This window comes from Apteryx mantelli, chromosome 2 (assembly GCF_036417845.1).
Source record: "Apteryx mantelli isolate bAptMan1 chromosome 2, bAptMan1.hap1, whole genome shotgun sequence".
In the NCBI taxonomy this organism is placed as follows: domain Eukaryota; kingdom Metazoa; phylum Chordata; class Aves; order Apterygiformes; family Apterygidae; genus Apteryx; species Apteryx mantelli.
In genome coordinates this window covers 110,717,658-110,743,041 of record NC_089979.1, presented here as the reverse complement: position 1 = coordinate 110,743,041, position 25,384 = coordinate 110,717,658, and the positions used below count along the sequence as shown (strand labels likewise).

The window sequence follows — 25,384 nt, the reverse complement described above, 5'->3', positions numbered from 1 at the left end:
GGCGTGAGGATTAGCTGGCACGGGGGGCTCGTGGCAGGGGCTTTGCGCTAACACGGAGCATCGTTTGTCACCGCAGGCTCACTGGGGTGCAGGCGGCCGCCTGCTGGGCTGGACTCCTGCCGGGGCTCCCGCGGATGCCAGGCCTGGTCGGCGCAGCAGGTACGCCACGGAGCACCGGGGCGCAGCCGCGCGGTGGGTTTGGGGGGACGGGACGGGGGGTGCCGGGTGCTCCCAGCGGAGGCTGGCGCCCACTCGCCCACCGACACGGGCCTGGCCTGAGCCCCACGGCCGCAGCTCACCCACCCGAGCAGGGGCCGGGGGCAGTAAACCCGCCTGGGGGGCAGTTAACCCACATGGTGGCAGTTAGCCGCCCCCCGGCGGCCGTTAGCCCGCCCGCGCAGCCGAGCTCCCGCCCTGCCCGGGGCGTCACCGCCCCCTCGCGGGCCGGGGCCTCTCCCCGCCCTCAGCCGCGGCGGCCCGGCCCCTCGGCGGCCCCCTGAGGGCGCACTGCGGCCGCCTCCCTCGCTCCCTCCCTGGCTGCCTCGGGGGCTGCCCGCCTCCTTCCCCGCCCCGCGCCGGCCCTCCTGCCCCCGCCTCGTCCCTCTGCCCCCAGCGCGGGCGCCGGCCCGGCGGGGGCTGCTCCTCGGCCCGTGCCCGGGTGTTCGTGCCGACCGGCCGCGCGCGGGTGGCTGCCCCCCGCGTGGGCGTGTGTGGCCGTGCGGCCGTCCCCTCCCCTCGCCCCGCCGTGGGCGGGGGCGCTTGCGTGCCGCCCCGCCGTGGGTGTCCCCCTGACCCCCCGCGGGAACTGCCCGGCGCTGGCGATGGCGCTGCTGACAGCTTCCGTGTGCATCTGAGCCGGCAGGGGCGAGCCCGCGGCCGAGGAGGAGAAATGAGCCATTTCCAGCCCTGGGCCCTATTCCTGCTCTCCCTGCTGCTGGAGGTAAGGCTGAACGTGGGAATGCGGGGGGGGTGGGGTGGGGTGATTTTATTTATTTTTATTTATTTATTTTTGTTTGTTTCAGCGCCGCGGGTGTTTCGGGGAGGCGCGGGGCGCCGTGAGGGAAAAAACAGCATTTTCTCGCCTTGGGGCTGGTGCCGGAGCCGGTGCCGCGGCCGCCCGGGAGGTGGGAAGCGCGGCGCCCTGGGCGGGCTCGGCCGCGGGGCCCCCGCGACCCTCCTCGGTTTCGTGCGAGCCGCTTTCGGTCCCTGCTTTGCACTCCTCTTCTTTCCCCCCTCTCCTTTATTTATATTTTTATTTTCCCTTGTGCAGTCATGTGGGTTTTTTTCCTCCCTGGAGAGCGAGACGCCGATCTCTAGGGAGCGAGGAGTGCGCAGGCTGGGCGCCAAGCGGGGCTGCGCAGCGCGCACCGCGGTGGCAGCGCTTGCCAGGCGCCGGGAGGAAAAAAATCTCCTTTGGGGGGCCCAAAAGGAGAAAAAGGAGGGTGTGGGGGTGTGGAAATAAAGGTTAAATGCAGCACTGTAGTGCCTGCTGTGGGGTTACTCTCTTTGCCAGGGTGGGCTTGATAGCACTGGGACCGAGCTGGCCGGTTCTCAGTGAGGTGAAGCGAGGTGCTGGTGCGTGCGCTGAGGAAGCCGTGCGCTTAGGAGTTCGTGGGAATACTGATAAGATACTGGACGTGATCCTGCTGGCTTGCAAGGCTGCCAAGTTATGCTCGTCGTACCTGTTAGCAGTGACCTGCCTTTTTTTTTTTTTTTTTTTTAATTGTGGGAGCAGAAAACGGTGATTTATGGCGTGCGGGAGCTGGCTCGGTGTCAGACCTGTGCGCAGGGGTACACGCTGTTGAACGCTATCTGGTCTAAACGGTGGCAGGCTCGCGCTCTCTCCCAGAGAAGCAAACCAGCCCCTGGGAATGCGCCTGTTTCCGTAGGGGTTAGGATGGAAGATGTATCTATTTTTGGAGCGGTATCCTTTCGTGGACAAAATGAATATTGCGAGGCAGGCATTGCCAGCGCTACCTCCGAATGAACTGTGATGATGAAGAGCAATGTGTTTAAACTTCCTAGAAAGCCTTGGTAGTGCAGCTCCCATAGTGCTCGCAAACAAACAAACAAAAGAAGCTTTTACTTGGGGAGGTGCAGGATTTGTGCTGTGAAATGATGTCACAGAGCTGGAAAACTAGCTCCCTTTTTAGTAGGAAAATCCATGTATGTTTTCTGGAAGAGAGTGGAGGCAGAGAGCTCCCTGTCGTGCTTTGTTTGAACCTCGGGGTTGAATTCAGGACATACTAAGGAGTGTCAGTAACTAACAGCAGGCAGGTTCAATGTGGGTGCGTTGCCCTGTTAAGTGTCCCTTCTGCAGATTTGCCAGGGCACTTCAGTCTCCCTTATCCCTAGCACACGTTTCAGGCAGCGTGTTTGCCTGGCTTTGAAGATGCCCATGGGCTTGTCTTAAACGCATGTTTAAACCCCTGCTTCTTTGGAGGCTGTCTAGCTGAAGGTTTTGGAAGGCCGGAGAGCAGAGTTGTTTTATGATGGAACAGTTTAAATAGAAAATGAATTCTTATTAAAAACAAACAAACAAACAACATGGTGTAATTGGAAACCTTAGTTTTGGCTGTATTGTTTTCAATAAGGGATATAATTCATAACAATGATGTTTTCTTTAGGCCACCTATGTAGTGGGCAGCATACTAGAAATATTTCCTCCTGGTCATCCATTATCATCACCAAAACAATAGGTTTTAAAAATCATCATTTAATGTAAATAAATGTAACTCTTTTTAAAGTTAATTGGGCTGTGTTGTGTTACCCCATTCATAAACCTGGCCCGCTGCCTGGCCTGCGGTTGCTCCTCGATGCTATAGAAGCTCTTTGGAAAGTAAAAATGGCAAAACATTGATTCAAGGAAAAAGACAATGGAATTCCCCAGAGGAAATTGTTCATCTGAAAATGTGAAAGATTTTGCACTTTTGGGATCTGTTTGATTAGATGTCTTTGCTCTGTAACGCACATTCTGTTGAGAACGATCCTGTGTGCCTGGAAGAGTAATTTGCATAAATCCTCTTTGGCTGTAACCCATGTTGGTGTTAGTTAAGCTTTTATACTGATTTTAATTGTATTTTTCCTTTTAATCTAGAATGTTTGTTTTGCCATCTGGGTTTGTGGATTTTTTTTTTTTTTAGAAGTGCTTAGGATACTTTTATGAATGTGATACTATGTAAATTAAAAAGTATTGTTGTAGGTTGCACTCTACATGATAAAAAGCACAGAAACAGAACACTGGGAGTTTAAATAACTGAATCAGAGATACCTGATTGTTAGAAAGGCTTTGGGGGTATTTTAAACTTTTGCTGTTTTCTGCACTAACTTCTATATTGATTGTTATCTGAAATTGCATTGTTACAATTTTTTTTAAATTTATTTGCAGCTTGCACATGATCTTAGTCAATATTTAACATGGTGTGAGCTGTTGAATAATTTTTTTGTTCAGCATTTTGCAAAAGGCTTTGACTATTATCCAAATGGGGGAAAAATACCCCCCAAACCAAAAAAGCCACTTAGAATTGATCCTCTTTGGAACAATTTACAGTACTTCACTGATGTTTAAGTTCTCTTTGCTTAAATCACTCAAAATAGTTGTTGTAAGGCATTCATATATCTTATGTCCACGCATATTCTCAGACAATATTTGTGTTTATACAGATGAAAAGAATACAGCCCCTTTATGGAGAAGCATAAATCATCATCAAGCCCATGTATAAGTACAGATGTTTGGCATGTTTCTTTGTGACTTTCAAGTTAAACTTTAGTCAGTAATTAACTTCGCAGTGCTCCAGTGTGAAAGTTATCATTTGTTATTTCTAATTTGAAGGAAGAAGATGAGAAAGAGGGTTTTGGGGGGGCAGAGAAGCTGTAGAAGAGCTTGAAATGTATTAATTATGGAAACTCCCCGAGTGCTCTAGTGGTAAGAAGGAAGAATTAATTCCGAGTTTCCCTTTGACAAAGGTTTTCCACCATAAACGCAAAGACTTCTATAACACTAGTTGTTCTCATCTCCCCACAGTGCAAAAAAAATCCCCAACCCCAGACAACTCTGCTGTGAGAAGAGAGAAAAGCCAAAGACTCCATATGTTTTGCTTGCAACTTCATCATCACTGAAGTATTTAATGTACAGGACTGTCAAATGCTACATTAATGGACAGAAATGATACACTTTAAGATGGATAACTTGATGGGTAATTTTGCTTCCTGCAGGAAGAGTTGAACCCTGATCTTTCTCTTTCAGATTAATTCAGCTAATTGGAGATAGCTGTGTGTGTATTAACCAGAATTCTCTGAAACTCCCTTTTTCCCCAAGAGCCCGGGTGTCTGGTAGACCCATCATACTGGGCTGTGCACATTTTACTTTCCCAAATTGCAGGGGCATTTGTTCAGCCAGCAGTCCTGCTTGCTAGTGCGGCTCATGGTCCCTGGGACAGCACTGCAGTTAGTCTTAATTTGTGTGGGTAGATGGTTGTCAATTTTATGGAGAGATTGAAAGTGGGTCTTAAAGTGATGTCTGGCAATTTGGGGTATAAGTGAAGATTTTCTGCCTTTATTTCTTCAGATGTCCCATGGCCTTCGGCCATTAGAGCTTGACAGCTGCTCAAATGTGAAGTTAATAAAGAGCATTGTTTTTAGGACAGGGAAAAATCAATCAAGCTCCGTGTGCTGAAGCGAGCTTGCTTTCAGTCTGAGGAAGGGCGCCCTGTATTTGTTTGTGGGTTACTTCTCAGAGTGGGCGCTGGTTTGCACTCCTGCGGCCACAGAAGTGCAGGGATCAGAGCTGGGTGGTCGCTGGCGAGGCTGGACCCAACTGCCTGAGTGTCTGTGTCTAGCACAGGGCACTGCCTGTGTTGCAGGGCTAATAAAGCTGTTTTATAGGTAGTGCTTGCTCAGCTTAGTTCTACCAGTAGTTTGTTGGGTAGCCTCAGCTTTCAAAACTGTCCAGTAATTTTAAATACCTAAACTTCTGGTTTGCCAATATGGCCTGTCAAAAGGAACCTAGGAACTAATGTAAGTGCCTGTGTATTTTTTTAAGGCATGCTTTTTGGTGTCATATGTTAAGATATGCGGAGGCCTGTGGAAGTCACTGTTGCCAGTGTGAGATGTGGATGAGCATTCTGCCATAAGGGTTTCAGTCTGTCTACAGGAAATTTAGATGGCTGCTTTTGGAAGTGTTAGCATTGATATTTCTGTGCACTCAGTTTCCCATTATTAAAATTACAGTGTGTATGCTGATACAAGTATTGATAGCTGGGTGGTTGGAAAAAGCTAATCAGTATAGTCCTGTTCTTGTTAATTTGTCAAATGAAAGGTGCTGTGAAAGAGTGAAATGCCTTTTTTTTAAAGACCAAAGGAATGGACATGTAATATGAACTGCAAAATGTTTTAACTTTAAATAAAATCCAAACACATCTGACAGTCTGTCTTGCAAGATTTAGTTAAATAAAAACAAAGTTGGTTACCTGCTTCCCAGTTTGGTAGCTGCTGGGTGGGTTTATTATTATTATTTCTGTAAAAGGGCTTCAACAAGACAGATTCTAGCATATAAGATAAACCTAAAATCTCACTCCATTCTTAAGATTTCTTTTCCTCCCTCATGGGAACAAGTACATTAAGACAGGCAAGAAAGCCAGTCTTAAAAGAAAATCTTTTGATCTTTTCAAGTTCAAGAAGTTGTGGGCTTTTTCCCATAACTCCCCCCCCCCCCCCCCCCATTTCTGGTAAATTTTATTTGTCCATTAACAGTTGGGGTTTCCTTTAAATACATATTACAGGAATGTGTGAGTGTGCACACACAGCCAGGTTTTCTCTGTAACACGCGTCTTTGGCGGGCGTTGTGTCAAAGTGGTGAGAGCTATAATCCTGTCCTTAACCTGTGGGAAAAAGGCTATTAGGAGGCTTTTCTGCCTCCTGCAGGAGGACATGGCAATACCTGTATTTCTACAAGGGAGTTGTTGCTGTAGACGTGTCCCCTTACCCTCTCCCACCTGTTAAGTTTTCATTACTTAGGGACTTAGCAGCCTGAAAACAACTTTTGTCTCTTCTTACCTCTTGCTGTCTGTTGGAAAGTAGCTATTGCATTGCTGAGTGAAGCCAGGGAAGAGCTTAGTATGATTTACTGTTTTATGATCTGATGGGTGTTGGCAAATCTCCCCTGTCTCTTGACAACAGTGAGCCGGACTGTGATTTCCAGGCAGGAGGATGGAGGTTGCACAGTTTTCTCCCTTGTTCCTGGTGATGATGATGAGGAGGATTCACGTCCACTGCAGCAGGGAGACCTGCAGGAAGGGAAAGGCGGCCGAGTGCCTTTTGCATTCTGTAAGAGGAGATGGGAATACTGGCACAGTGGGTTTTTTTGTCTTTTGACATCAAAAGAAGTATATATAAAACCTGTTTATATTTTTTTACAGCAGTCAAATGTTAGCACCTTCCATCATGCTATTTCTATAAAAGGGAAGTTCTCTGACTCTTGATCTCAGTGCTTCCCCCTCAGCTAATGCAGGTGTCTTTAAGGATGTGTTAAGCTTGACCAAAGTTTGCCCTTATGCTTAAGTGCTATTTTTAAATGCTTTCAGCTGAAAGTGGAAGAAGGCTCCAACTAAACTCTTGCCTTAGTTTAATAAAAATTTATTTTGGTTTACTCCAATAAGAAGATGCTTAGGAAAACTGGAATAGGTGTACCCACATACAGGTTTGCCCTGCTTATCTTTGTAGGTTAAGTTTACAGACAAGAACAGATTACTGTTTGAGCTTATGCTACAGAAGCAAAAAAAAAAAAGTTCTCATTTCTTGCTGAGACAAGGTAGCTGCCTCTATGCTCCTAATCTCTTGTGATATAAAGTGAAATGGGTTTGTATAAAAACATTGCAGAAGGCTTGCATGCACTTGCAGGTCTAATTTTTGAAGGTGCCACATAGCTTTGTATTCTCAGCGATGTAGCTGTTTCCACCATTTTTGTGTTTTGATGAAGTCTTTGCTGTTGAAATCTTATTAGGGTTTATTATGGCAAATAAAAATGCTTTTCTGACTAGTAAGAAGTGAAACTTCTCTAAAATGATCTTTTGGGGGCAACAGATCATTAAGGATTGGGGACCCAAGCCAGCATTAAGTGTTTTAAAGAGCACTTGCAAGACAGAAGAAAGATAAGGTCTTAAATAGTGGATATTATTGCTTTCCTGACATTCGTAAGGTAATACACAAGTGGAAATGCTGTTAGGGCATGGGATGGTAGTCAGCTTTTATTGAATGCATTTTTTTTTTTTTTTGAGAACAAGGTGTCTTGACAGTTTGCTCATATATTAAGTGGAAAAGTTTTCACTCCTCAATAAAAATGTCTTTCTTTTCAATTGTGTCTCCAGATTTGAGTTAAATAGGTGTTAACTGAACCCATGTTTTAAATAACTTGACTAAAAATCTCTTCCTCTTTCTCAATGACTCAGCTTTCAATCTGGTAGATTTTTAGAAGAGCAGGAATTAGCAAGAAATGGTTTCTAGTCTATATCTAATCTAATGTAATGGTGGGCTGTTTCTGAAAAGGGTAGTTCCTAACCCCTTGTCCTGCTAGCTGTGTGCTCCTAATAGATCTAGTTATCATGTGGCTGCAGAGGGATTGGATCAACCTACTAATGTGATGGAAAACTAAGCCACCAAAGAGGGGATGGGGAAAAATGAGCGAGAGGATAGTTCTCCGTTGGTCCATCAGAGGCTTGTGCAGTGGGAGCGTCACTAAATTTTCCTGCAGAAAAGGAGAGGGAACATATGGCTTGGAGCAGGAGTGGGGCAGCCTGTTTCGGGAGAATACTTGTTTGAACACGTTAGGTGTCACCTCTGGTCAGAGTTACAGGACAGTCAATACCTGCATTTGTAGTGGTGTGCAAGGAGCAGAAGGCAATCGTACAGACCTTCTCCACACACCATAAAAAGTGCAAACTGGCAAAGTCTGTTTGTTGTTTTCCACTGAAAGGCACCTTTAAATAAGACTGACAGAACATTTTCTGGAAAAGTTATTTTCCCACATTGCTTGCCAAGTGTCCATCAGAGCAGTTCTCAGCCCCGAGCTAATGACCTTTCATGGCCTTTTTCTTCTGTGGAGTGGGAGAGGGGTTCTGGCTAGGCAGTATATCCACAGGAGATGGTCCAACAGCAGTCACGGCACAGAAAGGGCTGTAGTTTTTGAGTCCCTCTAGTTGGCAGTTGTGCTCCCAGCATGCCCCAGGCATACTCTTTTCTCTGTCCCATGGGCCTCTCTCTCTCTCTCTTCTGGAGCCTCAGTAAGGACATTAAGTTTCAAAGCGAAAACCTTGGCTAGATTCCTTGTATTTGAAGTGACTGTGGAAAGCAGCAGGCGAAACAAGCTGTAGTACCCATCCTGTAGCACTGCGCAGTGGCCCGGGTTGATGCTCACGTGGCTGCTGGGAAGCTATGGGCACTGGTGCTGCCCCGCTGTGCACAGCGCCAGCCCTACGCCTGAGCACACCTGCGCTTGTTGTTTGTCAGTCAGGTGGTTTTGCAGCCCTCTGTTCCCGCTTTTTAGTGGCAGACCCCAAAGCCTGCTTAAGTATGCTTCCCCATTACGAAAAGGAAAACCAAGGGAGGCTCGATAGTTTTCTTTACTCATACAACAAGTTAGTGACAGCCTTCATGGGAACTGAGGTCTCCTGGTCACTGATGTGTCTGCCCACTGGGTAAAACTGCTGTTGTTTCGGAGGAGAGAATTAATGATGAAGGTGAAGTGATCTGGGCCTTAGGTTGAAGGTTTGATGACAGTGGAAAACAGCCATTTTTTAAGCATGTTGAAGCACAGCACCAGAAGCATGCCCTTACCGATACATATTCTAACTCCGGCCTCAACTGTACTGTAGCCTTCTGTAAGCAGCTTTTTCTTTTCCTGACAAAGTAGAAAAATAAATCTGTTTATGGATTTCTGCAGGAGACTGCTTGCTTGATTTGACAGCTGAGGTGTCCTTGGGAACAATCCCATTTATTACCTTTTTGTGGTTTTTTGTTTGTTTGTTTGTTTTTGTTTTTAAATCCTGTGCTGCGGGTAAAAAGCACCTCCGACACTGAGTTTTTCCAAATGATGGTGTGCTGGTTGAGTTGCTCTCTGGCCTCTGATGTTGATGGCCATCATGCAACTAAATAGCTCACCTTAGCTTTGGGGGTAAATCCTTTCTTCTCAGATCTTGCATTGGTAGAGTTAAGAGGTTAGCTTGGACCCAAGGTATTGCAGTCCATACCTGCACAAGCCTGTCTTTCAAATACACTGATTTAAGGTAAGTACATTTATCATATGTTACATCTCTGTAGTTATATATATTCAGTCTATTTGAATATTCCCTCAGGAGGAGGAAGAACCAGAGAACCCTGAAATGAAATTAATATGGGAGAGAAAGATGACTGTGGGAGAGGGTGGAAGGGGTCTCTGTGGCCAGAGCCCAAAGACCACTGGCAGCATGTTTCAGCTGTCTGCCCTGCCAGCGGGCTCCCATCTTGACCTGAGAGTATTTCATTATGCTTGTTCATTTTCTTCTCAGAGCTCAACTGTGCTGCAGCCCAAAGGAGGCTGATGCTTTTGTAGAAATATCCCACTTAGCTTGGATATTGTCAATAGTGTAGTTTCAGTAACAGGCTTCTGCTACCAGGTGGTTAAGAGCCCTTATTGTGCCCCGATCTCTAAGGTTTAATCTTTAAGAACTTAAGAGCTTTCTCAAGGTATGTACACTAGCAAAAAAGTGCCAATAGCTGTAGTAGCAAATGGATGCTTGTTTAAGTTGCTTCCAACTTGTTTTTTGCTGGCATAATTATATTGATTAGAGGCATGAATCTTTTTTACACACCTGATTGACCAAGGTAGGCCAGTAAAATTCTCTGGTGTATCCTGGCCTGTGTCTGTATTTCTCCCTCTCTTGATAGGAAAGACACCTTTTCTAACCAAAAAGGTTTGATTGTTTGTACGCTGGTTTTAGTATAATCCTTTAAGTGTGGACACAGTAGAGTGACATTAAAGTGCTCATACTGCACAGTGCTTCCCATTTGGGAATGACAGTATGATAAAGGAGACAATATAATGGTCTCTACCTGATGAGTTGTCCAGGTATAACCTTTGTTTTGTTTTTACTTTTATTAAATCTCTTAACTGAAGTGGATAGACCTATAGGGAGGAGGAAAAAAAAAAAAGTAAGCTTGGCCTGAAAATTCCTTTCTGCCTTTCCTGTAGTATTTCTGTAAAAGTGGAAAAATCAGTGCAGACATTTCTCCTTGTAGCTGGTGACTTTAAATATGCTTTATCTGTTGATGCAAGAACCTGGTAGGATGAGTCAAGCAAGTGTTTTCTTTCATTTGTGCTCCTCAGGGAAAAATGTATTGCTCATCGCTAAAGATAATTATCTCAATACTGGTGTAAGTGAGATCCAGAAAGTCACTGTTGGCTCTCCTACAGTTTGAATTCCCAGCTCTGATCTGTACTTCTCACTGCATTTGGAGCCGTAGGTTCAAACCATTGCAGGAAAGGTTTAAAATTCCGCCTTCATCTGTTCAGTGCCGTTGAGTTTATCGTCCAAAACAGAGGAGAAAGCTTTTCTCTTAAAATGATGCTTTCAAACTGTCAGCCAGTTGTCTAGGCTAAAAAAATGGGGGGTGCAGAAGCTTCAAATCCACTCTTACAGGGTTTTCATTTTCTGTTATTTTTAAGGCTAACATGAACTGTTCCTATCTTGAGGACTGTCTTGTCTATCTCAAACAAATATGCCTGGTAAGAATCACAAGTTTCAATGGACTGAGAAGTGATAGTGCTGAGGACACCTGCAAGTCCCAGACTATCAGTAATTCTGGTACGAAGGACACTAGCAGGTGTCCATGTGATTTTGTGCAAGGGGCCTGGATTCTGCTCTTGCTTCCACTTTTTGACCAAGGCAACTCATCTCTCCCATTGGTAATGTGGAAATAATAACAGTGTATGGGATTGGGTTAAACCTCTTCAGAACTGGGTCGTCCTGTATTTTGAGAAAGCTGTAAATTGATGTTAAGCTGCTCTATTTGTGTAGCTAAAACAATAGTAGTCTCTATTCCCCAAATCATACAATGTCCCTGCATAAACCAGAAGCACATCTTGCCATGCTCAGGACCAGTGGTTTGCCTGCCTGGTGTTGGGGACGGCAGTGAGTAAGTGCCGAATACTACTAGTTGCATAACCGTGAGCAAATGCTAAGGCAGTGACCGCTGCGTTTTATTGCCATTTGAAAGAGGTCTGGAGTCAAAGTCATTATTTTGTTCCATCTTCTGTTGTTCTGTCCCTCTGGTGTTTAGAGAAACAGGACTTTGTTGTTTTGTTGATATTTTATTGTTGAGGGGTTTCATGTTTTTGTGTTATGTTTTGTTTTGTTTTCCCTTAATGGCACCAGTGCACAGCTAACTGAATTTTGACTAAATTCTGAACTCTAAATGTGCTCATGGTAAAACACCCTAGGATCTGCAGGTGAAAAGGTCTCAGGACTTGTGTTTTCTGTAATCCCACACACTTTTACATCCATTACTTTAATTGTGCTTCTCATCTACTGCAGATAACACTGTTGATGCTGGCTTCTTAAAGTACTGGGCAAACATTAGTAAATTGGGTCTTAATACACCCTGTACACGACTACCCTTTTTGTAGATGTCCACAGTATTACTAGAAGGCATTGGATTAAATTCTGAAAATGCTATAGGAAATGCATTAGAGTATGCTCAAAATCTTGTGACAAGTGAAATTTTCCTGACTGAGTGTATTGACTCACATTATGAGCTTTTAGCATATGAGCAACAGTTGCAAGAGGCCCTGCAGGAATTGGTCTCCTTGGCCTCTTTGCCTGGTGATTCCCATGTGCAGGAGCTGCAGCCCTGACTGTGGTACAAATCCAAGGGCATTTGGATTAAGTTTATTGTAATTCTGTCATAATCTTGACCTCCTATTTGTATTAAAGCCCTAATCCTGGACCCCATCCAAAGTCCATTAAAAGTCAATGGAGACGTTCTGCTTGAGCCTAACAAGCTTTGGGCTGGGGCTCCCAGGAGGCGCTGAGCACCTTTCCAAAACCTGTCGAATTCGGCACAAATAGTGGATATTGTGCATCCCAGCCTGTCTGAGGTGCAGGCAGGCTCTGCTCCGGGCGCTTCCTGGAGTGATGTGTGCATGCCAGGGTGCTGGCGTCTTCCCTGGACTGAATGAAGACCTTCACTTAAGGCAGTTTCTGAGCACTCGGTTGTCGCGAGTCGGTGCTGGTTGCTGTTCTTCCGTACACCTCAGGTAGCCGGCGAGCCTGGAGTGCCCTTAATGCAGCCCTCCTTTAGGAAAGGAGTTATTTTAAACAGTTGTGTGCTCCCTGGTTGTGGTTAATGTTGTGTAAGGAGGAGTGTATAGTAGTGATTATATAAAAGAGATTATGTAACCGAGTAATTCTGTAATCGCTTCTCGGGTGAATGCTAAGAATAGTTTGTGAATATGCATGTATTTCTTTGATATCCATCTGCAGTGATTAAGTGCTCTAAACTGTGGGTGTCAGGTCATAGCACGGGGTGAAATACTTAGTGTCTGATTAAACTATATTTACACATAGATTCCAGTGCTTAACGGCATGCATGGTGCTCTAGCAGGACATATCGGTTACGTTTTTCTTTTCCTCTCGTGTAGCACGGCTATGTCACCTCCAGCTGAGGTAAAGTCTTTAGACTTTATAAGTTACTCCTAGTTTGTTTGATTAACTTGTGTGGTGCTGCTAATTCTGCATGTCATTCGCATGACGTCTGATGTGCAGACGTAGTGGCCGATGGAAGAGGGAACACGTTTTGTTTCTCAGTGAATTGGGACCCTTTTTACTTTCTTATGCTTCCCAGGATTTTTTTCTTTTTTTTTTCTCTCTTTTCTCCCCCCCCCTCCGCTCTCATGCTGAAATTGCCAGTATGCGCCGGGAGGTATCTGGCATATTAAGGACTGGACAGTTTCCAGGTTTCTGGTGAGGAGCAAGAAGTCTCCCTGGCTGCTGGAGCTCCTTTGAGTTGCCTGAGCAAACGGCATATGTTCCCACCCAGCCGAGCTCCCACCCTCGCCTCTTGGCTCTCAGGTTTATCCCTCCCTGCCTTGCACGTCGAGGGGGAAGTGACTCACGAAAAAAATCAGATGCAGCCAAAGCTGGGCTCGACTTACACGGTGTTAACTGAAGTTTTCGGGGAGAAAACTTGGGGAAGGAAATGGATGCTGTTCCCTAAAATCTCTTAGCCTTGAGAAGGTGTGCAGGGGTAACTTAAGGATAGTTCAGAAGGAGGGAAGAGAGACTCCATCTGGCAAAGGAAACAAGAAAGGAGTTTTCTTAGCTCTGGTGATTCATCTCGGAGCATGAATCCTAACTTAAAATATTACTGCAGCTTTTAGCTTGATTGCTATAATCTGGGTGGCTGCATCCCCCCCACCCCGCCCCGGCTTCCCTTATTCTTGATCATGTGTATTTTTTTCTTTTTTTATTTTTCCCTACGCAACGCCCTGACTGTATAGCTGTCATCTTTTCTTACCGCTTCAGCCACATCGTCCTCGCTACCTTCAGCTGCTTTATTGGCTCCTCATCTCCTACTGCCTCAAGCTCAAGCTGTTTATCCTTATCTTCAAGTTACCACATAATCCTATCTCCACCTACAGCTCTGACCTCATTTCCTCCTTCTCCCGGGCTTGCTCTTGACATTCGTTCCACTCCTCTTGGCTTAGCGTGGCTTTCTTCTCTCTGCACATTATTGATTTCGTGATTACCACAGATGCGGTTTGCAATCGTTTCCAGTTGCTTGGCTCTTGAGCCCTGTTCTCCTTTTAAAATTCTTTCCTTTAGCGTTTTCTCTACTTTCCTCCTCTTTTTGTTTTCCAGTCTTTCTTCAGTCCCATCTGTGATTCAGCCCTGGCACATCCACTTCCCCCCTGGACTTTGCCCATCCCACCATTTCTTTACTTTGATCTGTTTGCAGAGATCTATTCTCCAGGCCATACCATCCGCACTTAAAAGCGCTCTGTAAATCCATTTCTAAAGTGTTGCAATTAGATGTTTGAAAACTATTCCTGTTTACGTGAAAGAAATACATTTCCATCCTGTCCACTTTACCTGAATATGTTTCTCTACACTTTTTTCCTTTTTGTGTGTTAGGATAGAGATTTGAGGATTCAGCTTTCTTTTTATCCCTACAATTTTTTTCACAGCACAGCTGACCTCTCATTACAGAAGGTTGCCCTGTGTACAGACCCTTTTTCCCTTCATATTTATGCCTCTCCTCTGTAATAGGATATCAGCCCTGGAATATATCGCAGCTGCTGCCAGGACAAAACAGTATGAGGGGAATGTATTTAATAAACATATGGTTGTTGCATAATGTAGATGGAAACCAGGAACAGGAGACTGTACATGCAGCTAGCCAGCATTCTGTGAACCACTGTCAGGAACATGACAAACCTGCAATTTTTTGTCTTGCAGCAGGCACAGACCGTGGGTACTAGACTGTATATTCATTATCATACCATGCAAATTCACTGATGTTTAAGGGACTTGTCTTCGCGATATCGAACTACATGTTTCTGGGGAAAAAAAGTGAGCTAAGCTGACAGTTTTTCTGCAAAACTGTGTAAGGTTGTGTGAGAGGTGTTGTAGGAGCTTCTGTAACATGAAAACTTGTATCCGCACAGTTGCACATTAGTAAGAATAATCCTAATTGGACCGACATGCAAATGTGAAGAAATGAAAAGAGTGGAAGACCAAATTCATCCACTATATTATTTTGTTAAAACTACTGAAACTGAAATGGTATGTGATTTATTGTAACATTAATGAAAGGTATATCTGTAAACTCCTGCCTAGGATCAAAGGAAAACAGGGAGATTATTTCTTGGTTTCAGAGTAATACAAGGGCTTCAGCTATATAAATGTAGTGCAGACAGGTGTGAGGTGAAATTTTCAATTTCCAGAAGTGCAGCAAAGACTGGGTATGAGCTTTTGCTTACTGAATTTTCTACATTGGCAATGCGAGATAAAGCATGTGTAATCCGATTAATTGTAATACAGGTGTATATTCTTTGACATTCTGGGATCTCCAGATGCAGCTTAGATAATGCAGGTTGCTAGATCATTACAGAAAACCTTGGATTCAGCTGGAAGGTTCGAGTCCTACTTGATCCAGTGGCAGCACTCAAGTTGGTGCTGGGGGGTGTAATTTGATGGATATTCTGGAGTCCTAACTCAGATCCTAATCTGTGATTTGCTCCTTTCCAAGCAAATAGACTGTAAAGATATTAAACTTCTTAAGAAGGTTCAAGTACAGTTGAATAGATTTCCAAAAGTTAACAGTCTGAGCAAGTCCTGCAAAGACAAAAAACTATTAATGTGTGTGGATATACCACTGTCTGGAAGTGCCTGATGGAGCCAAACTAATAACTTCTAAAAAGTTTCCTTTTGAAATATTCCTGCAGCAAGCTTTAAAAAAAAAAAAAAAAAAAGGCTTGGAAACAGGGACCCTTTGTAAAAAGGCTTTCCTTTAAGCAAGTATGTTTAAACACAATGTGAAGCAAGGTTATGAGGGGGGAATTAATACTGGGTTTTCTGATACTGCTAAGAGAAAGCTCCGCTGCCTGAAAGACAGCAGTAAGAGTGGCAGTTGTAATTTCATTGTCAGCATTTGCAAGTGTTATTCTAGCAACGGTAATGACTCTAGACATCTGCTAGAAGGCGACTGCCTCGCTTGTGAGGACTGTAAACATGTGGGCCTTGAGAAAGGATTGAGACCTAACTGTGGGGCCATCCATTTGAATGAATGACTCTTTTAAGGTTTTTGATCTCCTTGTATAGGCAGCCTGGCCGGATTTGTCTGTATTTGGACCTTCCTCAGCCTGGTGGGTATTACAAAGGTGTTACCCGGACCCCGATGACTGTTCCCAGAACACAAATTGTAGGTAGTAAACCCAAACGCCTAAACCTGTAGTTATGTACGTGATTTTAATAACCATTTCTTCAACTGCAGAAAAATCTTCAGTCCTTTTCCTTCCAGTGCTGTAATACTGTTCCATAGGACCACCTCTTTCGTAATGATGTTCTAGACTTTGTTATCTACTGTATTCACGGTAACTGCTTCTCCAAATATCCATCTTCCAAATTAGATTAAACCTATTTGTACATTTAGGGTATTTCTTCATGCTTTATTCAAACAGAAGTAATTAAGTAAAGAACAAGTCAGGCTGTTATGCTTCAGAAGTCTCTGACAGTTAGTACTTGGATTTTTATGGGAAACGAGAATTTTGCTATTATTTATAATGACAGTAAGTGTGCTCCTCTGGCAACTCTCATCGAAGGATTTCATGGCACTTTAGAAACATTAAATATACTGTATCATGTTTAAATCACATCCAGGCTAGCTGCATAGTCATTGTATAGAAGAGTAAGTGGGCAGACAGTAGGAAAGTGTCATGAACTAGTGGCAGGATTAGACTCTTAGTTTTTCTGAGACCTAGTTTCCCAATCCCGCACATTATGAAGAGACTACTTTGCCTTCAGGGTGATGCATGTTTTGGATTAGGTAAGGGCATGTTTTGCCATGCAAAAGGACAATTGAGGCCTTCCTTTTCATGGGCTTCTAAACACGGATATTTTTGGAAGTCCCAAACTAGACATCTTGGAGATGGGATGAGTCCATCCAGGCACTTGAATGGTTTGAGGAGAGTTTCTTGGAATGGGGCTCCTCCCCTGTGTAACTACCAAATTGTCACCCACAGGTTTGTTCAGTGCATCTTGTAAGTGCTGGACCTGAGATCAATAGACATACCAGATTCTTATCCCATACATTTTTATCCCAGTCTTTTGATTTATACATTTGGACATTTACCCTTGAACTTCACTTGTGCTGTGATTATACTTGTACTTGACTTAATGACTTTCTGTTGATCTAATCTAGCCTCAGACTATTAGGGATGGCAATATGCATTTGGGTAGAATGAGAATTGACAAAAGTCTTTACCTACATCCCATCTCTTTGTATCACTGACTAAATCTAGTTAACTTCTTGTCTTTTTAGTGCTGAATTCACACATACTGAAATATTGCAAGAACTAATGCTCAGTTTTTTGTTTGTTTCTTTTTAATTAATCATTCACTGAAAAGTGCAGTCCCAGGACAGTCTGAAGTTTTGCAAAACTGGGTCAATGCCACTGAGTAGTTTTGGTCAAAATGGAAATAACATGTTGAAACAGTTTCAACACCTAAAAAAGCTTAGGTTTTGTTTAAAAGCTTCCAAAAGCTAAGTAATTGAAAGTATAGATTTACAGAATTTGGCCATAGGAGAGTGGAACTTCTTTTCCTGAAAAGCTTGGCGCTCACCCAAAGTGTGGGAGGCCAATTTTATTTCCTTTGTGTCCTAAAGGTGTTTTGAATGTATATCACTCATCTCCTAGAAGAGTTCCTAGCCTGCAGAAGATAGGGTATACTGGAATTAATCTGTTTCAACTGTTGCTGTTATCCTTCTTCTCCATTGTATGTAATACAATGGAAATATGCATTGAGCCAGCTGGAAAATGACGCCCTAGCTTGGTGGATTAAATGGTCTCTTCCAGAGGGAGACCTCAGTTCCCAATGCTTGCTTCAATTATAACATTTCAGAGCCAGAGGAATATATGAGCTTTTTCTTTTTTTTCTTCTTTTTTTTAATAAAAAAATAAAAAAGATGAGACACATTCATGGTGCATAGGTCTTTTAGTTGCTCTTAAACAGCATGGCCTTGACTCAGGGAATACCTATGTGGTCGATTTGTAGAATCTGGTTGGGTCTGTTGGGGAAGGAGGTAGTTCTGTCCTTGCTCCTCTTTCTGCATGATGTCCCAAAACATCTGCTACTGTCAGCTGGTGGAGATGGGATACTGGGGTAGATGGGCACTTGGTCCTATATTTATGCATTTTATCCAAGCAGGAACAGTGCCAGCACAAAAAACTGAGATGATGTCTCCTGAGAAAATCTGTAGCTTGGTGGTTAGGTCACTCCAAAAAGAGAGAGGTTTGAGTCCTTCTGAGTGGAAGAGAGACTTGAACACAAATTAACCACATCTTGGCAGAGCGCAGCGACCAGTTTTGGATGTATCTTGACTGAATGGTGACAACCACTGCAACCACCTCCTTTCTCTTACCTCTGTGTTCTGCAAATGTGTCCTTTGGGACACTTTCAATAGATGTCAAAAAACTAAGATTTTTGATTTAGGAATGCCAGAAACAGTTTGTTTCAGAACCAAAAAATACAGTTATGTGCCCAACCCCCTAGCATAAATGGATTTTCTCAGATTTCTTTTAAAGTTTCAGATCAAGTTGATACCATCTGGAGTTTACCTGTCACTACACAATTAATTCATATGCTGATGTCAAATATTTATATTTAATTGCTCATCAAAACATCTGTCTCCCCTCCTCCTTTTAAGTTGAGAGGGTCTTGCAGTAGAGTTATGAATGTTGTGGCATGTCCAGCCAAGGAGTGTGGCAATACTGGCGTGACTTATTTCAAATAATCACTATTCCTCTGCACTTACTGAGAGGATGGGGAAAGTAGTACAGTGAAGACTGCTGAGTAGACAACACCTACTATGCCTTTCCCAACCTGAAAGACCACTGTAAAATAGATCTGTGTAACATTTGAGCTTACTGCATTGGTTAGGGAGTGTCTTTTCCAAGAAACAGATTTTTGCTGGGCTGTTGTGTTGCAGTCCTCGCTGTGTCTGTTCTCAGCACCTTCCTAGACCCCTGCCTGTCTGATAAGAGCTGGGATAGGAAAATTCAGGCTGACAATGATTCTGGGCTATCTTTCTCCTTTGACCAAAATCTGAGGTCAATCCTAGACTTATTTTTGTTATGAACTGATGAAACATAGCCCCTGGACCTGGGTATTTAATAAAGTGGTGAGTTTATACATTCCTGTATAAGTATTTTCTATGCCTGCTGCTGTAAGAGGTTTTTTCCCCACTCAAATGTTTTGAAAGAATCCAATGACAATAGTTTACATTTTTATGGGCTAGTCCAGTTTTCCAATGTTATGTTTCTGTGGCCAGTGACAGGGCTGGAAAATCAAGATTGATTTAGTACTGACAGTTCTTTGTAAACAAAGAAGATTAAAGGACTCTATGCAGTGAAATTAAAAGGAAAAAAAAAAAGATAAACAGTTTGCAAGTAAAAGTATGCATGTTAGCAACATCAAACAAATCCCTGAAGTTCCTTGTACCAATGTACTAACATACCAGTGTTCCTTGTACCAAAGAACTGGCATATAAGATTTTTTTTTATTACATACTGTGTGTATTTAGGCTTGGAGGAAACCCTGCATTTTTGTTATCTTCTGCCTATAATCACAAATTAATGTGCATAAATAGTGCTAGATTGTACAACATCCCTGAAGACTTCTCTGTTTTACCACCAAGTGAATTTCCTGTAGGTATGCCCTACAAACCTGCCTCAAACCTGACCTGGAGGAAATACATCTGTGAGTGCAAATGCAGCCCAAGCACTGTCTCTTAGTTGAGGCTGTCAGCAAAGCTGATAATGAATCCTGGTGATGGTGATGGCTTTTTTGTGGTGCACAGAAGAGCTCAGTATGGTAATATCACACTTTTTAAACAAGATGATATTTCTTTAGAGCTCAGCTTGTGGGATACAGAAAAGGTTAGAAATAATCAGTTACTTCATTCATTTCTTCACAGTTTTCAAGATATTTTTTCCAATCAATGTTTTACATGTCACCTACTGTGCTTTACTGGGGTCCAGATAAAAGTATGATCCCGTGGGCCATGGACAATGGCTTGGGACTTGGGAAAATATAGTTTTGCTCTCAGCTCTGCTGCTAGACCTGACAGGTTTCTTCGCAATCTCTGCCTTACTCTTCTTTTTAGCTTAAGAAATTATTAACTTACGTAGTCTTGGAAGCTATGGATTAAAAACAGTGTGCAAGATAGAGATAAAATACATGTTTATGACAATTGAACTGGTTTAATTAAAAACTTTCCTATAGATAAAATTGTATATTAGTATTGGGATAGCTATTGTTAATTTGGACAGATTCCTTCATTAACAGAAGTGAGGAAAACAGATTTCTGATAGCCTTTTAGAAAATAGTAGTTCTGTGAAGAAGGATCAAGGACAACAGGATTTTCCCTTGCCATGCTGCAGCAAGGGTGGTTCTCACCTCAAGCAACACTCACTCTGCTACATCTTGTAGGTTGTCTTTCCTTTGTGGTTTGTGGGTTTTTGCTAATTAATTTAAAGGCCTTTTATAAAACCTATTTTAAAACTCTGTATCTCAATTTTATTTCCTCTGTTGAGAGTTCATTTTCATCTTTTCTGGAATCCTGTTTTCCCTTTGCTTCATGGCCTTGGTCACATCAACTTTCCTCTTGGCCAAAAAGCTGTTAGACAGTGATTGGCTTCTGATATAGTCAGTGTTGTGCCTTAAGGAGCCAGAGGCATTGCCATTAAGCTGTCGTAAGCTCTCCTCCATCATTAGTCTGAGCTGAGCCATCCTGTTTCTGTTACATCTTGATTCCAGAAGCTGGGTACTTCATTTTGCAGGAAACCTGTAAGCTTTTCCTATTGAAATCCGTGCAGCTTTGATTTGAGATTTGTCTTCAAGTGAATTCTGAACTCAAAGCAAAGTTCAGTCATATTGTTATCTCAGAGTTGTGAATTGCCCCAGGTTTGCCAGAAAACGTGTTATGCGAAAATAACCTTCCAGATATTCTGATTTTTCATAAAACCTAAAATCCCTTTTGCAGCTTTTTCATGAAGCTTTCTTGAAAAGCACTGTCATTAAGCTACCACATAGACCAATGCGGTACTTGTGATTTGTTGCTGTTTGGGAGATATTGGTCAAAATAGGACACCTTTCTAAATCATCATCTAGCCAGTGCTCAGGTCACAAGTTGCATAGGAGAGAAGAGCTCTTACTTGAGGAGTTGTTGCACGAAGCTGTATGCTGTGTGTCTTGCAGGGTGTTGGACAAGACAATCTTTGTGGCTATTTATAGCTTTTAAGTCTACAAATCCATGGGTTTTATGTTCTTTCACTGCAGCCATGCAGGGAAACAGAACATTTAAAGGAGCAGTGAACACTGTTCCTTATATAAACCTGCATAAGGTGTTTTGATGGCTTAGTTTGTTTGTTTCTTAAACTCTATGTAGGGTCAGAGATCATGTGTCTGAAATATTTTATACATGTTGTGTGGGTTTTATGTAATTAATACTTTATGCTTGCCCCTGAGATATGTGGTAGTGGTTAAAACTCAATTAAGTGGTGATTATGCAGTGATTATACTGAATGATGAATATTTCATTTATTCAAAATAGGAAATATAATATGTTACTGCCTCTCTAGTTTTATTTTAGTTACTTAAAAAGACTTTGTCAAGACTAGCATGTTCATAATCTGTTCAGTTTGTCTGTCTGTCTGTCTTTCTTTCTTTCTTTTTTCTGTTAGAAGAATCCAGGTGTGGTTTTTTTTTGTTTTTGTTTTTTTTTCTGAGGACTGTTGAAAGGAGGGTTTGTTGCCTTGCTTTATAAGGTTGCTTCTGGCACCTTTATAAAGACTTTTTCCCTTGTCACCTTCAAATTTAGACCAAGCTCTTCACACTGTTTGTTAATTTAGCTCTTGCTGTTGCACAGCAAGAAATATATGTGGTTGCGTGACTGTAAGAGATGCCGTATGGGGTGAGACCAGTGTCCATCTAGACTGGTTCCCTGTCTCTGACAGTGGATGTAGCAGATGCAATGTCAGGAAAGCCCCTGAACCTGTCCACTATCTGAGGTCAATTCCTTTTATACTTCTCCAACACACACAGCATTTGGATGAAGGATGTTAGGGTGTACCTCCCCATTTATTTCCTTTAGCTGCTCTTTTGGATCTGTTTTCCATGCATTTGTCTAGTCCCTTTTTGAATCTGCTGATAACTGTCTGCCTCCGCAGTCTCCTGTGGCAACAAATTTCAGGATTTGCCTACCTGCTGTGTAAAGAGATGCTTATTATTGTTATTATTATATTTAAACCAGTTTCCTATTGGTTTCAATAAATGCCACGTGCCCTAATGGTGTGGGATATGTCGAATAACAGTTCTGTATTCAGCCTTGTTCAACTCTGCGTTCTACCTTACCCTTGCCACCATCCAGAAGTCTCTCTGCTCTCTAAATTGAAGGCTCCCACCCTTATAGACTCTTCTTGTAAAGTAGTTGCCCATATTCTTATTCATTATAGTTGCACTTCTCTGAACTTCTAACTCCTACCTATGAGTGTTTCTTTGAAAGCGGAAATAGGGACTAGAGGGTGCACTTTAAATTCCTAAGGAATTAGAGCTTCAGGAAGAATGGTTCAGGAGAAACTTGCCACTATTATTTGCTGAAAAGTTGGGATTGCCCTCCTATATGGAAAGAGAGCTCAAACTGACCTTTAGAGCTAATTTTAACTTCTAGGCTTTTAAGGAGGTGTAATAAAATAATTGGTTTGAGTTAGATTCCAGTAGTGTTACTGACTCTTAGTTGTAACTTACTCTGCATGTGGTTATTAGTGGAGAAAAGTACTTTCAACACAAAGAGCTAAAGACCATGAAACCTACCTTGAAAAGTGTGTATTGACTCATGCTGCATGAAACTTCATTGCTTTTGATAGGGCTGGACAGGAGGTAAATCAGTATATGTTCACCTCCTGTGCAGACATGGACAGAGAAAGCAGTCTAGCGTAATTTCCAAAATTCAGTGCTCAGACTTGCTTGAGTGTGCCTGTGGAAGGAGATGAACAAATTTGTAGCCTGAAGGACTGCGGGTAGGTCCAGCTGTCAAAAGGCAGCTGGAATACACATACTGCTTTTGCAGCAAATGCTCAGGTCTCTGTGAGGTATGAGTATCCAAAAGAAGGCTGTGTAGGATCGTGACAAACTTGTAAGGGCTGTGTCGCATAAATGAATGTTCTGTCATGTGATCTCCAGCTCACACTACTGTTTATGAGTAAGTTTTATTTCATATAACTGTCCCACATTTATTGCTGTCCTGTCCTAGTGCCTTGCAGTTGCGTACAAAGCAATGTGACTAACATTTGTCATAGCATGTTTGTGCTGCTAGAAGGGAGAAAGCTGTGCAGCAGAGCTCTTGGTTTGGCTGGGTGTTTTTTTACTTTTATTTTAAAGTGCATGTTGCTACACACTTTTGTAAGAAAAGGCAAGGTCAGCGAGATGCACTGTACAGTTGGAGGGAAAAGCAGTGGTGTTTGTGAAGGTATTTATTTATTTACTTTTAACTCAGAGAGTTTAGATGTCAGAGAGTTTAGATTTGGGACACTCTCAGAGAGGAAATTTCATGTCTCCCTGCTTTCCCTAAGATGAGTTAAGAGGATCTGCTAGAGAGCATTCTGCCAAATAAGTATTGATCCCTTGTCAGCAGCCAGGTGAGTAACATGATCTTTTAGAGAAGAGGCCTAGACCATGGAAAGTGTCTTGAGCTCAGTTCTGTATTTTATGGAACTGTTGCAGAGACTGGTGGGAGAAGTGGCTTGTTTGGTTTTGTTTTAAGCAGCCTGTGCTGTTGAGGGGGTGCACTCTGATATTCTGTGCCAGTTGAGTTGGATTTTCCAAGTCACTTTATAACATATCACATACGTCACCAGTAGTGCTATAGTCGGACCGAGAGATGGCAAAGGCTTCAGTGCCAGGACATTGTCTGTAGGGTGGAGGGGAGCTGCTAGGCTACTGGCGTCTCTGAACTGGGTTCTACCTGAGGGAGAACATCTTCAGAGGCCCTTGAAACTGCAGGCAATTTTGACTACATGTGGATGTGCGTGTGGAGTCAGAGATGACTGAAAAATCTTCAAGATGCATTCTTCTGCCCGTTTTACCTCTCTTATCTAACCCTGTCGTCATAGTAGCACTGCTGTGGTCATTGCGGTCAGATACAGGTAGAACTGAAAATCAGCTGCAGATTATTCGTATTCAAATCTGTGTCACTTTTACCCATTTCAGTATTACTATAAATAAAGAAAATCTATCCTTATGAGCCTCAATTTGGTTTGTTGGACAGAAATTGTTGGAGCAAGAAATGGATTAAATAATTAGATTCCATGCTTTGACCTGTGTTGTATCAAAAGGTCAGATTACATAGCCATGCTGTCCTTAAAAAAAACAATGCTTCTGTGAGTATTTCTTACATTAACTATTGTAAATCAAAGTCAACTGCTGGGGATCCCACTTTGTCATCATCGTTGTCGTCATCGTCATTCCCAGAGAAGCGCCTGTAGTAGCTATGAACTTATTCATCAATGTATAGAGAGATTTTACCATAAACATTTGCCTGTGATTTAATGTTCATCGTGGAAAAACACATGAAGCTGGGTGCAGCTTGCTCAGATATTTTTTCATGTAAATGAAAAGTGGTTTATGACCATGGTTTAGACCTGAGATAATTGAATGAAAGAGATGTGAAATTTGAGCATAGAAATCTTGATTCCTATGGATTTAGGAAGGAAGAACTAGGACCAGGGCAATAGGACAGGGCCTATCCATAAAGTCTTATTCCTGACTACCCTATTTCAGGAAACTTACCTAATTGAGAAAACTTTTTCCTTTGCAATGAATTGTGAGTACTACTATACTGGCAACCCTATACTTGATTCCAAGTTCTATTAAGAATTGTTCAGTATATATTTATTCTTTGCAGTTCCTCAGTTCTCTTAAATACTCAGAGTATCACTATAGAGTTCTTCCCTTGGAAAAATGACCAAGGATTTCACTAAATGGGGGGAGAAAGGATTAATTGACAGCTTACTGCCGAGATAAACTCTTGTCTGATTACACAGGGCCTGAAAATCAGGTAGCAAACTTATCAGTGTAGATGGGATTGAAAACAACTGTTTCTACAGGAGTGCAATTGGTGGTGACATGTCAAGATGAAAGTATTTGTAGGCTTGCTGGGCTGACACAATCATTGCAGGATCTCAGTGTTTGTTGATGCTGCATTTCAAGGAAGGCTTGCAGAAGCACAGGGGCACGAACAGTAGTATTTAATTTGGAGGTAATATCAGAAAAGAAAATGGCGTGAGATTCCTTGTGATGTACATGATGTTCCTGCAATGCTGCTACTTGGATGAAAAGGTAAATAGGATAGTCGGGAGTAAGACTTTATGGATAGGCCCTGTCCGATTGCCCTGGTCTTCGTTCTTCCCTCCTAAATCCATCCTAATCTTTGAATAAATATTTAAGGTCCTCAATAAGCAGGTTTGCTTTACTCGGGGGTTAGGCTTTCCTCATGCTGCCTCTTCCTCTTACCATTGGGAAGGGCTTTCAGTAAACACCTGCAGCTTCCTCCCTTGCTTTTCTGTAGGTCCTACAAT

At 42.8% G+C, this 25,384-nt stretch overlaps 1 protein-coding gene across 2 annotated transcripts in view; it reads left to right on the top strand.

Moving 5' to 3' along the window:
• Window positions 1-578: 578 nt before the first annotated feature.
• Window positions 579-25,384, top strand: part of VOPP1 (VOPP1 WW domain binding protein) — a 72,609-nt gene continuing 47,803 nt past the window's right edge. Inside the window, exon 1 of one of the 2 annotated variants that reach the window (XM_067291212.1) lies at window positions 579-940. In XM_067291212.1, the coding sequence (XP_067147313.1) occupies window positions 890-940 (51 nt within the window). In that variant the 5' untranslated portion in view covers window positions 579-889. The remainder of the gene's footprint in view (window positions 941-25,384) is intronic. The other variant, XM_067291211.1, reaches the window with a different exon arrangement.